Source organism: Sardina pilchardus, chromosome 24 (assembly GCF_963854185.1).
Source record: "Sardina pilchardus chromosome 24, fSarPil1.1, whole genome shotgun sequence".
Taxonomy (NCBI): Eukaryota; Metazoa; Chordata; class Actinopteri; order Clupeiformes; family Clupeidae; genus Sardina; species Sardina pilchardus.
Genome location: NC_085017.1, coordinates 24,512,092 through 24,526,950, shown reverse-complemented (window position 1 = coordinate 24,526,950; position 14,859 = coordinate 24,512,092). Strand labels below are relative to the sequence as shown.

Here is a 14,859-nt window from a genome sequence, read left to right as displayed (position 1 = left end):
ATTTTAAGATGCACACAGCCCTGCCTCGCCTCGCCTCGCCAGGCTCTGAACTCACTTCGCCTCCGATAATGAGCTCTGGGCACACACCTGTCAGGGAGCGGAGCCGAGGGACAGGTGCGGAGCGATAAACAGCTTCCCCCGGGCCGACACATGGGAGGGTTTAATCGGTTCTGGGGTTTTGTTACAGTCAGGGATCGGAACATGCTGGACAAACAGGAGAGCCAAGTTTACATGGGATTTGGAGCTCTTGACTTGAGGAGGATACACATCTAGGAGCTGAGGTTGAACTACAACATTGTGGCACACTCTGCTAAACTTCTGTTGTAATCCTCCCGTGCGCTAAATTACCTGAGAGTCCTGATGTGCTTTTCGACCACTATAAACCCAATGTGGGTAGTAGGCTCTCGACTCGAGCCATCCGGTTCCATTAGCCACAATGCTCCAGTTCCATTACCCCAGTTCTTCTGGCACCAGGAGAGCAGAGCCATGGAGCAATCGAACTGGGATGAACTTTTAGGCCGGCAAGCCACAGCACGGCGTGTCCCCAAACTCACACCAGCGCCCTGACACCGAGTCCCCCAGTGAGGCCACCTGGCCCGCGGCGGCCCGAGACATTTCCCCCGGGAGTGTGATTGGGTCACATGTCCCTGAGAGAGGGGGGGACTGGCCAGAGACGGGGGCTACTCCAGCTCTGTCCGCCAGCAGGGCGATGGAACAGTGGCAGCAGCCACACGGGCCACAGCCTGCATGAATGATTCAGGAGCTGGGCGCCAGAGGGAAGAAGAGTACCCCTCCCAAGAAACACAAACAAACAAGAAATTCCTCTCCATCTAGCACGTACAATACAATCAAGCTATTGTACATTCAAAGCACACGTCATTCTTTAACTTATTTGTATGATTCAAAGCAACACTAAAGCACTTTTCCGCTATCACAAGCACACTATTTGTTTATCCAGCAACTAACGATGTCCACAGACAAGGTAGAGTATGTTGCATGATTTTGCAAAAGTATGGTAGAGACATCGAAGCAACTCAGATAGTTTCTTATGTCTCATTCCATTGAACTACAGATCAGCTACCCGATCTGGTAAACTTACATAGTGCGGTTATCACCGTAAGAGGGCTGCGACGCAAACGCAGAAGTGACTTTCACCCTGTTACGAGTTGATGGACCACTGAAATGATTTTGGAAACATCATTTTAAGGTACAAAAAACTCTTTAGTGTTGCTTTAATATGATCTAACATGGAGAGTATCTCCAGAGGATAAGTTTCAGAACTGTTGAGCTTGACCAATCAGTTAACTTAATGGAACATACCATTGCTTTGATGTCATTACAGCTGTAACAAATGTGAGTAGCCTACGCAAGAAAGAGCACAGCTTGAGTGTACTGGGTAGACATAAGAAGAAAAGCCAACTGGTAACCTGGTGTATATCAGCAAACAGCTGAAAAACAGCAAACATTACAACTGACCTTTTGCCTCTTATTACCACAGCCCTTAAAATAACAGTAAACGTTTTGTCTCAAGGCTGAGAAGAGCCCAAAGACATTGAAGCATTTCGATTCATTTCACTCCATTTCACTCCTGGACTGAAGCTCAGTGACCAAGCCATTATAATGTCATGGGTAAGAAGCCTATGTTGCAATACTAGCCTGTGCGGCACACACAGATCCCTCCTCTGGTGTAGATAATATGTCATGTATTACAACGACCTCTTTGTTAAGGTCAACTGGCACTCGAAGCAGCTGCTCTGTCCCATAAAATAAACACAATTCAGCTCATCCAGGACGTTGCGACATCTCGAGTAACCGCAGAAGAAATGTGTCTGAAGCACTCTAGTCCTCAAAAACACTTTGGATTCCATCCCTGTCCAAATTCCCGAGGCTTCGCTTTGGGCCACCTGGTTTAGATCACCCACATCATCTAATAGCCTACTGCAATTGGAACGCTCTCTCGGGTCCAAGACACATTTATCACCCAGGAAGTTGACCACACACTGCACACACAGCTAGAGGACCATGGGTGCCTCTCAACATCTCTCCTCGATCCTCGATGCTCGATCCTCGAGGGGCGTCCCCCCTGATCTATAACTAGAACTGGATAGACTATCCCACTGTTGCCGTCCCATCATTTTTATCTAGATCAGCGAGGACGAGGATCGAAGAAGGAAGGGAGGGTGCATAAAAGACAAAATGAGAAGCACCCCTTGAGGAGCAAGTGTGCTGTACTGAATGTGTATTGGGTTAGACCCTTTATGGACCCTTTATGGAGGGGTCGGGTCAGGTGTGTACCTGAACTGGGCGTCGGTGCCGGTGAGCTCCTGGAGCCGGTGCTGCAGCAGGAGGACCTCGGTGGCGTAGCGCTCCTGCGTCTCCTCGGCCTGCTGCTGGTAGTAGGCGCGCAGGCGCTCCACCTCCTCCAGGTGGCGCTGCTCCAGCTGGGCCTGGCGCTCCTGGAACTCTGCGGCCTGCGCCGCCCCCGTCTGCCCTCGCCCCTGGGCATCTAAAGATAACACGGGATATCACATCACTCATGGGGAGAGGCCCAGATGTGGGTACTGTTACTGTGCAGGACATGGACAGGATACAGATATACATACACACACACACACACACACACACACACACACACACACATTGACACACACACACACACACACACACACACACACACACACACACACAACAAGACTAGTATTGTAGATGTGTGAGATAAATTAAATGTCTGGAGTTCTTGCTTAAATACTCTGACAAACTCATACAGGTTCACTTAACTGTAATGCAAAAATGATAAGGAAGTGTAAATTAAAAATAAGTATTAAATAATAGGGAAACAGTCACACTAACATAAACTGTGTAGTTTCAGTTGTGATTGGGCATAAGTTTTCATTAAATGACTCAAGTCATTTGATCACTGCTAAGGACAGAAAAATAATCAGCTTCTAACAGAGAAACTAGTGTTTGTAGTGGTGGGGCTGGACCTTAATATGCATCATAAGTGCTTCAGGTGATTGCAAATACCAGGCCCTCCAAATGACGCACTGCGCCAGAGACAGACAGAGGGGGAGGAAAGTAGAAGCAGAAATTCTGCTTTGAAGCAAGTGGATTTCTTGAGTGTTTGGATGGGAAGAGATGTTTGAGTGTGTGAAATGTGTGTGCGTGTGTGAGATCCATATTAAACAGTGTCTCAATCCCCCAGACAGACAGAAAATAAAAAGACAGACAAGATGGCATTACCGTGGCGACCATCGGAGGCCTGGGTCAGGGAGGGCGTGCCGATCCGTGTCCGCAGGTCAGAGATCTCCGCCGCGCTGGTCCTCCTCAGCTCCTCATTGGCCAGCTGCAGTGACGCCACCTGCAGGTCAAACGTGGGATGTGTGACGTTGTGGACGCGTGCACAAATGACTCCATACTGTGCGCATTAGCCAATTCGTGTCTCAACAGATGTGCGTGTGGGTGTGTATGTGTGTGTGTGTGTGGCCTAATGGAAGTGGCGACAGGTGAGTGTGTGTGTCATCACATTCTCTGCATGCTCATTCTCATCCCCCTCTCCAGGACATGACTAAGCTTCCGCTACTCATGCTAAGCTGATCATCCTCCGAACGCCGAGGAGGACGCTGAAGTGAGTGACACACGGCTCTCCTCTTCACCCTTCTCCGTCACCATCCTGTCTCTGTCTGTCTGTCTGTCTGTCTGTCTGTCTGTCTGTCTGTATGATTCTATTACAGTAATGTCCTGTGTATTAGCCACATTGTGTATAAGCCGCAAGACAGTGTTTTAATAACAGTGTTAAAATAAACAAAAACATATTAGTACCATATTAACTGCCCCTGTGTACATTATTAACCTCATAGCTGAGGAAATGTTGCAAAATGAAGGTATAAGCTGCGGTTCATAGTTGGGAAATGACGGTGCCGCTCCTTCCGTTCTCATCATCTCCCAGGCTGAGAGGGCAGCTGGCTGGAGAAACTTGACTCAGGCTTGTGGACCCGTCCTCATCTCCCTCTCTCTCTCTCTCTCTCTTTCTCTCCATCCCACAGAGAGACTGACCCTACAGGGCGGAGGTGTTGGGTCCGGCCGATTCCGACTGACTGGCCTCTACGATCAATACCCATTTTCCTCTCCGCCTCTCTCTCTCTCTCAATCTCATTTGTTAACTCTGTCTCCTTTCTCTCTCTCTCTCTTTCTCTCCTCCTACCTCTTTCCTCCTACCTCATTTATCACAAACATTTTTTTCCAGTCATCAGGCATCAGTACTCAAGTCTGCTAAGACGACTGAAATTCTACCTTGTCCCCATCAGCCCTCAGTGAAGCCTGGAGATGCTGGAGGCGACTGTGTTCCTGCGTGATGCGGTCCCTTAGCTGGTACAGGCTGTTGCACAGATCTATACACAAACAAACAAACAAACAAACAAACAAACAAACAAACAAACAAGAGTCACCTGTAAGAAACCATTTTCTCCTCTACTTCTCATCAAATTATTACCACTCGTTATAGAGAACAAAAACAACTACAGTAGTTCTTAAAACAAGAAAGCATACATTGTCATAGTAAAAAAAAAAAAAATCATAACATTAATTCAACGTAGTAATACAAATGATTCATAGGACACCTATAATAGTCCTGAGTTAATCCATGGTACCAGTACAGTCAAACTAACACACACCTTTAGCCTCCTGTAACAGTGACCCTGGGTCTGTACGTTTGGTTGTGGGGGCAGTTTCCCTCTTCCACTCATCGTCTTCAGATGGTAGCGAGAGCACCAACTCCTCACCGAGTAGAGTAACAAATGACTGGGAACACACACACACACAACTCAGGACTTAACAACTAACAACAAATCTTTTCAGGCATTAAAACGGTCACTGTGAATGAAAAACATTCATATGCGCCGTATGCACGGCACACTGACAATGCTGCAGCGATATTTCTTACCTGTATGACCTGTTTGCATTCATCTGAAATGGCTTCAATTACATTCTGGTATTTTGTAGACCTGGTTTCCCCTTCGTATCCTACAGCGATCACATGACAAAATTAAAGATCATATTTAGCACCATATTTCTACATCGCTTTATCAATTTACTTATTGGCATATTGGAAAAGAATTCATGCCAGTTCAGTAATTTGGTGTGTGCTACTGCGGGTACAGTTGTGTGTTGGTGTGTTTTTGTTTGTGTGTGTGTGTGTGTGTGTGTGTGTGTGTGTGTGTGTGTGTGTGTGTGTGTGTGTGTGTGTGTGTGTGTGTGTGTGTGTGTGTGTGTGTGTGTGTGTGTGTGTGCGCATCTGTGCCACTATGAAAACCTGGATCAAAATACCAGTGTGTTTGATGTGTCCAGCTCCCCATCTCTCTCCCTCTGAACCACACTGCCCTTTCTGCTGCCATTTAGAGGCCTGCTGCTCTCCCCGCCGTGACCCGAGACTATAGACACAAGGGCTCCTGCTCTGCACTCCACACACACGGCTCTCTCTTCCCCTCTCTCTTTCTAGTTCTCCCTCTCTCTCTCCCTCTCTCATTCTCTCTCCTCTCTGCCTTTTTATCTGTCCACTGTTCCATCTAGCAGCTGCCAGTCTCCCCGACTACACAGTTCCATTAGTGGAGCTGCAGCTCCTGTAAAAAAGCGAGCTGACTAGCTCCTGCTCTCTCACTCTACTTGGCTCTTTCACCTGCTCACCTCTTACTCTGTACTGTCATTCTCCCACTGACATCCCCCCTTCTCCCTCTCTCACTTCTCTCTTTTCTCTTTCCTCTCTCTCTCTCACTGTGTAACCCCTACTTTCCTCTCTCTACCTCTCTCCCTCCTCTCTCTCTCTTTCCTCCCTCTGGTCTCAACTCTCTCTCTCTTTCTCTCTCTCTCCCAGCTCACCTCTCTCTCTCTCTCTCTCCCTCTATCTCTCTCTCCCTCTCTCTCTCCCTCTCTCTCTCTCTCTCGTCTCACCTCTCTGAGGCGGCTGCAGTCGCTGCAGCTCCTGCTCCAGACTGCGTAGGCGCTGCTGCGTCTCCCACTGACATCCCCCCTTCTCTCTCTCTCTCACTTCTCTCTTTTCTCTTTCCTCTCTCTCTCTCTCTCACTTTCCTCTCTCTACCTCTCTCCCTCTTTTCTCTCTCTCTCTCTCTCTCTCACTTTCCTCTCTCTACCTCTCTCCTTCTCTCTCTCTCTCTCTCTCTCTCCCCCTTCTCTCTTTCCTCCCTCTGGTCTCAACTCTCTCTCTCTTTCTCTCTCTCTCCCAGCTCACCTCTCTCTCTCTCTCTCTCTCTCTCTCTCTCTCTCTCTCTCTCTCTCTCTCTCTCTCTCTCTCTCTCTCTCTCTCTCTCCCTCTATCTCTCTCTCCCTCTCTCTCTCTCTCTCGTCTCACCTCTCTGAGGCGGCTGCAGTCGCTGCAGCTCCTGCTCCAGACTGCGTAGGCGCTGCCGCGTCTGCTGCGTCTGCTCCTGCAGGCTCTCCCTCTGCAGCTCCAGCTGCGCCGCGTGGATCTGAGACAGGCTGATGCGCTGGGCCTCCAGCTGTAACAAACACTCCGCCTGCAGAGAGAGAGGGAGGGAGAGAGAGAGGGAGAGAGAGGGAGAGAGAAAGAGAAGGGAGAGAGAGAAAGAGAGAGGGGGAGAGAGAGAGAGAGAGAGAGAGGGAGAGAGAGGGTGAGAGAAAGAGAAGGGAGAGATAGAGGAAGAATGGGGGGGTGAAGAGGAAACAAAGGGGGGAAAGGATAGGAGAGAAGATTGAGTTGGAAAGAGAGAGAGAGAGAGAGAGAGAGAAGAAAGGAAGAAAGGCCAATCCAGTGAGAAAGGGAGAGCCAGAGTGCGAAGACAGACATAAAGAGGGTGAAGAGAGAGGAGACAAAGAGAGGAAGGATAAGAGGATGATGAAGAGCAAGGAGAAGCGAGGGATAAAGAGGAAGAGAGAGAGGGGGGGGGGGTTAGAGGAGCACCTGGTTTTCAGCATCATCACACCAGAGGAGCTCTATTATACAGACAGACAAAAGACAGCAGCACACAGACCCCCTCATAGTGTTTGATGTGTTAACATCGGTGGTCGCATCAGTCTGAATTTATGAATGCTTCAGGCTGTGTGTGCATGTGTGTGTGTGTGTGTGTGTGTGTGTGTGTGTGTGTGTGTGTATGCGAGAGAGAGAGACAGAGAGAGAGACAGAGAGAGAGAAACAGACAGTCCAAGTTGCCCATCCAGGGGTCAAACCCAGGAGACTGAGCCTGAAACAGAGCAACTGGCAGAACCAAGAGGCTGAAAATAGATCAGACAATACAGAGTGCTTTGCCTGGGTTCACCCCAGGACATGTCCACGGATTTTAAATCCTCAAAGTAAGACCTGCAACATCTGCTCTCCTCTGCTCTGGCCAGTAATCTAGCTTACGTCTGAACGAGGCAGGATTCACAGGAACATGACTAATGCTCCTTCATGCAAAAGGATCTATTGGACGAAATGGCAAGGGCCGTCTTAAAAACAGAAAGCACACAGATGTTAAAGCACCCAATGTTGTGCTTCCTGCTAGATCAGGTTTCCAGTTTCCAAATGGACTGATGTCTACCATATCACAGTGTCTTCAAGTGAAACCTACATCTCCCAGTTGGAAAAATAATTGCCCCAAATTGGCAAGACGAGATGACATGAGATCATCATTGTAAAACATGCTTTTGACTGAAAGCCACGGTTTTGTTCGGCCAGAGACTATTCATTTGATTGAGAGCTTGCTACTAGCCATCTCTAGATTAAGTAGATTACCATTTACATTGCTGATCCTGAAATCCATTCTGGTAGCAAATCTATTCCAATGGAGAAACGAACCTGTGCTTTGGACAATGATCTGTTTAGAGTCTAGTAATGGCACTCATGCCGAAAAGTGACTTATGGAAAAAGAAAAGTCAGGTGCACCTGTTCTGTACCAGAACAAAGCATGGCTCGTCTCTACACCTAATATAAGTGGACTGATATAGACGGCAGTACATGGACACATATAATCTTTCAGCTATTTCACAAACACCAGTGAGAAGGTACCACATAACACCAAATCAAATCTGACATGAACCAATTGCACTAAAAGAACAGCACCATTAAAACATACACATTACAACCACCTTAGATTAGAGAGAGAGATTAGATTCTGTCAGCAGCATTGTGAACAGCGATAATCATCAGCATCATATCTCCCTGCAAAAACTGGAAAACTCAAAAACCTAGCCAAACTCAATAGGTCTGAAAAGAGGCAAAAGCTGCGATAGATAGAGGCTCACTTACATGATCCTCGGCCTTGGAGCGAGCGGTCGCGGTCTCGGTCTCGGTGTGCTGCTGCTGCTGCTGGACGGTCTTGGCGTCGACGTCGTCTGCACTCACGCTGCCCTCCTCCTGCGGAGCAGACGGCATGACGCAGGGCTGTGGGCAGCAAAGCACAGCACAGGAGGGACTCAGTTAAATCAGCAAACAATACCACACAGACAGACAGAGAGAGAGAGAGAGAGAGAGAGAGAGGGAGGGAGAGAGGGAGGGAGAGGGAGAGAGAGAGAGAGAGAGAGAGACAAGGCAGAATATGAGAGAGAGGGAGAGGGAGGGAGGCAGGAGATAGAGAGAGAGAGGAGGGTGAGAGGGAGGAAGAATACATACAGTACTGCAACAAGGAAAGAGACAGGCAAGAAGATGGTGAGAATAACAAAGGGTACTGAAGGACTAGGACAGAGAGAGAGAGAGAGAGAGAGAGAGAGAGAGTGTGTGTGTATGTGTGCGTGTGTGTTTGTCCGATTTATATTCATTTGCAGGTTAATGTGTGCTCCTTACGGCACCAGAGGACAGGTAATGCCTGGGGGGACGTGAGGGGAAATGTGGAGCTGACAGATGCTGCACTTCACTGCCACTGGCTCCAGGCAGAGCAGAGCAGAGCGGAGCACCGTCCCTTGAGAGCCACCCAGAGATGGGTACGCCATCGCAATCTCACCACCACCACCACCACCACCACAAGCCTTTCACCTAAAAAACACCACTGGCTTCTAGCAGGGTGGGAGGGAGCGATGCGGTGCGGAGGTCCATTACATTTCTGAGAGGCGTAATCACGCTGCAGGAGTCCCGAGAGGAACAATCCGATTACTGACGCCGGTTCTGCCCTGGAACTGTGTGTGTGTTTACAGGGCTGAAGCTCTCCTTATGATGGAGCTGTCTGGAGAGCCTGAACCTGCTTTCCTGACAAACAAACACACACACACACCTCCCTAATCAGTGGAGGGAGTGAGATGATGTGGGGAGAAAGACAAATTCGGCTGTTTCTTGTTTCCGCATGGTTTTTTTTTGTCCCCTAACTTTGTCTGTTGTCGGTGCAATTGAGGGGGGTAAGTAGCCGTGGCGGAGCAATCTGATTGCAAACTGCGCTTGAGGGGGCCGAGGGGCTTGGCGCTGTGATTACCCTCCGCAATCAGAGAAAGGGCTTGTGAATGTGAGCCTCTCTCGGTATCACAATCCCTGCTCTTCAATTACGAACACAACACACACACACAGGTTAGGTTCTTTCTGACACACACACACACACACACACACACACTCTGTCCCCTCTCAGCTTGCATTAAGCGAGACAAGTGGCCCTCAATCCACATAAATCCCCGATCCTAATTTCAGCTGGAGGACAAACAAAGCCTCCTTTACGTCCCTCCTTTCACCCTGCATAGGCTGGCCACAGAACCGCTCAAGACGACCTGCACTGCTACAAAATGATCCCCCCACACACACACACACACACGCACACACACACTACGAGGATGTTAAAAGCCTGTTGATTGTATAGTCTAGAGACCCTGTACGCCTGTATGAGTGGACCATTGGACTAAAAATAAAGTGAAGGGCAAAACTCCTGAGATGATCGCTGATTTAAAAAAACGCAGACCCCGAGAGGGACGAGACAAAAAAGGGCATATTTGATCAATGAGACGTCTGCGCCGCGCTGCGCTGGAGAAGTGGTCAGATCCGACACGAGCCCCCCGGTCTCCGCAGACGGCTGTTCATCCAGCTCATTAAACACTATCATAGCAGCTGCAGCGGCTTCATCAGGCAGATCAGAACACACACAGAGCACTGAGCTGACAAGCATGAGTAGAGCTGCAGAGTGTGTGTGTGTGTGTGTGTGTGTGTGTGTGCGCGCCTGTGTGAGAGAGAAAGAGAGCATGTTGAGAGTGTGCCCGTTTACCTGCTTCGTGTCTCCGCTCCCTTGCCGCTGCTCGCCGTCGGCGACTCGTTGCTTGTGCAGCATCCCCCGTCGTCTCCTCTTCTTCTTCTTCCCTGTCGCGTTCGCTTCTCTCCTGCCAGCCTCCGCTTCTCTCCTCTCCTCCACCTGTTCCTCCTCTTCCTCGTCTCCCTCTCTGTCCCTCTCCTCCAGCGGCTGCGGCGGCGGCGTTTCGATGCTTCTCTGCTCTCCGCGCGGCTCCTGTTGCCGCTGTCGCTGGCTGCTCTCGCTCTGCTCAAGTGCCTGCGAGACGGGGGCAGGGAGAGCGGACGAGAGGGAGAGGTGGGGGGAGGACGAAGAGTGAGCGGCGGATGAGGAGGAGGAGGAGGGAGGGGGGAGAACCTCAACAGGTGCTTGCGCGCGCTGCCGGAGCTGCTCGGCGAGCCCGTCCTTCTCCCGCTGCAGGGCTGCGCGCCGTTCGTCCGCGCGCTGTCTCTCCCGCTCGGCAGCCTGGAGCTGGGAGCGCAGAGCCTCCACCTGCTGCTCCAGGGAGGCCAAGCGAGCGGGGTGCTCCTCCACCGAGCACGAGCCCTTGCTGGGGGCAGGGGGCTGCTGTTGCTGCTGCTGCTGCTGCGGCTGCGAATGGTGGGTAAGAGGCTGTGGGGAGCTCGACTGGACTTTCGGAGCGACGGATGCTCCTGCGACTTTCTCGGTCTCCAGCTCTCGGATACGAGCGTTGACCTCTCCCATCTCCTCTTGCGTGAGACGAAGCTCCTCCTCCAGCTGCTCCAGCTCTCCCTCCTTCTCCGTCAGTTCCGCCTCCCTCTCCTCCAGACGGACGGAGGTCTCGGACAGCTGCTGGACCAGGCGCTTTCTCTCCTTCTCCGACGACTGGAGCTTCTCCATCAGCTCCGTGGAGTCCTTCTCCACCACGCCTCCGTCTAGGTCGGTGGACGGCTCGGACTGCAGCTGCTGGACCTGCGAGCGCAGGCCGTTGAGCTTGGCCTCGTACTCGAGCGTTCGCGCCGGACCCTCTCCTCCAGCTGCGCCTTCTCGCCGGCCAGGCACGTGCACTCGTCCCTCAGCTCCTGGTAGTTGACCTCGAAGTTGCGCTCGGCGAACGAGAAGGTGTTCTCTGGCGCTCGATCTCCTCGCGCAGCTCGTCGGCGCTTTGCTGCAGGCGTTCGTTCTCCTCTGCGAGCGCCGCGATCTTCTCGCGCACCTTGGCGCGGTCCTCGTTCAGGAGCTCCAGCTCGTCTCTCATGGCGGCGTTGTCCTCCTTCAACGTCTTGCTCTCCGCCTCCAGCGCTCGGTTCTTGCTCTCCCAGCTCCTCTCGCGCTCCTGCGCCTCCTTCATCAGCGCCTCCCGCGCCTCCTTCTCCCTCTCCGTGGCCGTGTCGGCCCTCTCGCTCTCACTCTCCCTCAGCTCCTCCACCTCCAGCTCCATCTCCCTCAGCCGCTCCACCAGCTCCTCGGTCCGCGGGCCCTCCAGCGAGGCCCGGGCCAGCTCCTCCTTCAGCGCCTCCATCTCGCCCAGGAGCGCGTCCCTCTCCTCGGCCAGGTCGGCGCGCTCGTGCTCGGCCTGCCGGAGCCGGGCCTCGTGGGCGGCCCGCAGCTGCTCCAGGGCCTCGGCGGCGCGTCGCTCCAGCTCGTCGCGCAGGTTCTCGCTGTTGAGCTGGCTCTCGCGCTGCAGGTCGTCGCGCAGCCGCCCGAGCTCCTCCTCGTGGCTGAAGAGCAGCGCCGTGCGCAGCCGCTCCAGCTCGGCCTCCTGCGACTCGGCCATGCGGTCCAGCACCGCGTCCTTCTCGCGCTCCAGCATGTCCAGCTTGATCTTGTAGTTGGTCACCTCCGACTCGTGCTTGGCCTCCAGCTCGCCGGCCGCCTCGTGGGCCTCGGCCAGCTGGGCCTCCAGCTCGGAGATGGTGAGCCGGAGGCGGTCGGCCTCGCTCTCGCGCCGGTCTCCTGCGTTCAGCGCGGCCGCCGCCTCCACCTTCTCGCGGGCGGCGCGGAGGTCCTTCAGGAGGTCGTCCACCTGGCCCTGCAGGCCGAGCTTCTCCTCGGACACCTGCGAGAGCTCCTGGCGGGCGCGCTCGCGCAGCACCTGCGCCTCCTGCAGCTTCTGCTGGAGCTCCACCATGCGGGCGCTCAGCTGGTTGACCTCGCCGCAGCTCTGCATGGCCTGGGCGCGGAGCCGCTCCACCTCGCCGGCGTGCCGCTCGTTCAGCCGCTCCACCTCGCCGGCGTGCTGCGCCTGCAGCGCCTGCTTCATCTGGACGATCTGCTCGCCGTACATCTCGTCCAGCTCGCCCCGCAGGCGCTCCAGCTGCCGCGCCACGTCCACCTCCGCCCGCTGCTGGGCCTCGCCCTCCGAGAGGCTGCCGCGGTGGCAGCGCCGCTGCAGGTCCTCCACCGTGCCCATCAGCTGCTGGATCTCCGCCGACGACATGCGCTCCTTCTGCCGCGACGACGTCAGCTCCGTCCTGCTGCTCTCCAACTCCGCCTTGTGGCTCTCAAGCTCCGTCTTACATTTCTCAAGCTCCGCCCTACCGCTCTCAAGCTCCACCCTTCTGCTCTCATGCTCCGCCTTCAGTTTCTCAAGCTCCGCCTTACCACTCTCAAGCTCCACCTTTCTGCTCTCATGCTCCGCCTTCATTTTCTCAAGCTCCGTCCTACTGCTCTCGAGCTCTTTCCCTCTGCTCTCATGTTCCACCCTCAGTTTCTCAAGCTCCGCCCTGAGGCTCTCAAGTGCTGCTCCACTCACGTCGAGTTTCGCTCTGTTGCTTTCCATTTCCACCTTATTGGTCGCAATCTCTTTCCTGCTGTTCTCCAGCTCCATCTTCAAGCTCTCAAACTCCGACCTGTTGCCGCCAAACTCCACCTTGCTGCTCTCCAACTCTTTCCTGATTCTCTCGAGATCCAACCTGTTGCTGTCAAACTCAACCTTGGTCCTTTCAAACTCAACATTCATTTTGTCGAGGTCCGCCTTGGTACATTGAAGCTCTGAGCGGTTCCTCTCAGCCTCCGCTATGGTCGTGGCCAGTTCCTGGGTCTTGGCGGCGAGTTGCTGGCTCAACGCGTTCCGCTGCTGCTCCGAGGCGGTCAGCTCCTCCCGCAGGCGCATGAGCGAGTGCTCGTGTTCGGACATGGCCCTCTCCTGCTTGGCCACCAGCAGCTCTTTCTCCTGCAATCTCAGCGTGAGTGACTCGTCTGCTTGCGTGCCCACCTATGGAGACAGGAAGAGAGTGGGGTGGGGGGTGGGGGGTTGGGATTGGTGAGAATTGATTCAAACACTGCAGCACTTGCAGCTTTAAGTGGGGCTGAAAAGGCTATCTGGCACAGAAAGCACAATAGAGGAACCTGTGCTGGACACTGAGTGCTGGCGTTTAAGGTTGACTGTGGACCTCAGCATGATACTGGTGCATTATAAAACCATTTGGGCTGATAGAACAACAGCCTAGTTTCTTTCTTCAAAACAATAAGTAGCCCTTTCCCCATTTCTCACATCCAATTTTAGACATTTAGAACGAAGACCGTAAACAATGTTTGTATTTCTCTCTACCATATGGACCAGACCCAGTCCCGGCGGGAGTCAACCCCCTCACTTGAATGTGAAACCAGGCGAGGTATATCCGTGTCTATGAAAGCCTCCTCATTTAAATAATACAGTCCAATGACTACACAGTCGCTGATACACTCAGACTATGTTCATATTTTAATTGCTGATAAGACATACCAGGAGAATCCCGTTCCTGTTCTCAGAGCATCTATCTCACTACTGTTAGAAGCGTATCTGTGCCGGAGCACTCACGGTTAGCTTGTAAAACATGCTGATAGAGTCCATCCTACATTTTACTCAATCAATCTGCTGTACTAATGTAAATAATGCTGACTTGCTTCACTAGACACTAGACACTAGACGTTCACCCATACCAGTCCATATACCATGTCGCAGTTGGAAAAAGCCTTTATGTAGCGGTTAAAAACTCTTCTTCAAAACCCTATAACCAAAAGTTGCCATACATACAGACTTACAGACTTGCCCTGATACAATACATAGACATGGGTATACAGTACATGTATATAAAACTATTTTATTTACCATCATATACTATTTTATCCGATCATCTATTCACACCGTCTTGGTGTTTCCAGTAATGAAGTTCTGCACACTGATAGAAGCTGATAGAAGCTTGATGAAGGACCTTGGTCCGCAACGTTGTGCTAAATAAACGTTTGGGAGCTTCCATCAGTGTGCGGACCTTGATCATTTCTTTTCACTTCTTTTTGGCCCAGCACCAGCACTACTGAGAGGTGCGCGCATTCTCTCGTTTCCAGTAATGAAGTTCTCAGCAGGGAGACATACAGTATATGCGTATGCAAATTACCGTGTCTATGTGGCTGAGGCGCTGCTGGAGCTGGCTGATCTGACGCCGCTGCTCCTCGCCGCGCTCCTGCTGACCTCTGACCTCGGCGTCCCGCTCCTCCAGCTGCTGCTGGTAGAGCACGAGCTGCTGGCGCGCCTGGAGCAGGTCGGCCGCCGTGCTGCTGTGGCTGCTGTTGCGCAGAGTCTCGCCCGCCTGGAGCTGAGAGAGAGGGAGGAGAGAGGGAGGGAGACGGAGAGAGGGAGGGAGGGAGGTAGGTAGAGAGAGAGGGAAGGAGAGAGAGGGAGAGAGGGAGAGAGGGAGGGAGAGAGGGAGAGAGG

General features: G+C 52.4%; 1 protein-coding gene across 1 annotated transcript in view; it reads right to left on the bottom strand.

Moving 5' to 3' along the window:
* The window catches only part of akap9 (A kinase (PRKA) anchor protein 9), an 87,633-nt gene that overhangs the window by 51,421 nt on the left and 21,353 nt on the right, over positions 1 to 14,859 (bottom strand). Inside the window, 11 exon segments of the mRNA XM_062529095.1 lie at positions 2,296 to 2,506; positions 3,241 to 3,358; positions 4,291 to 4,388; positions 4,671 to 4,797; positions 4,940 to 5,019; positions 6,362 to 6,527; positions 8,255 to 8,389; positions 10,182 to 11,176; positions 11,179 to 11,292; positions 11,295 to 13,380; positions 14,543 to 14,740. Coding sequence (XP_062385079.1) covers positions 2,296 to 2,506; positions 3,241 to 3,358; positions 4,291 to 4,388; positions 4,671 to 4,797; positions 4,940 to 5,019; positions 6,362 to 6,527; positions 8,255 to 8,389; positions 10,182 to 11,176; positions 11,179 to 11,292; positions 11,295 to 13,380; positions 14,543 to 14,740 — 4,328 coding nt within the window.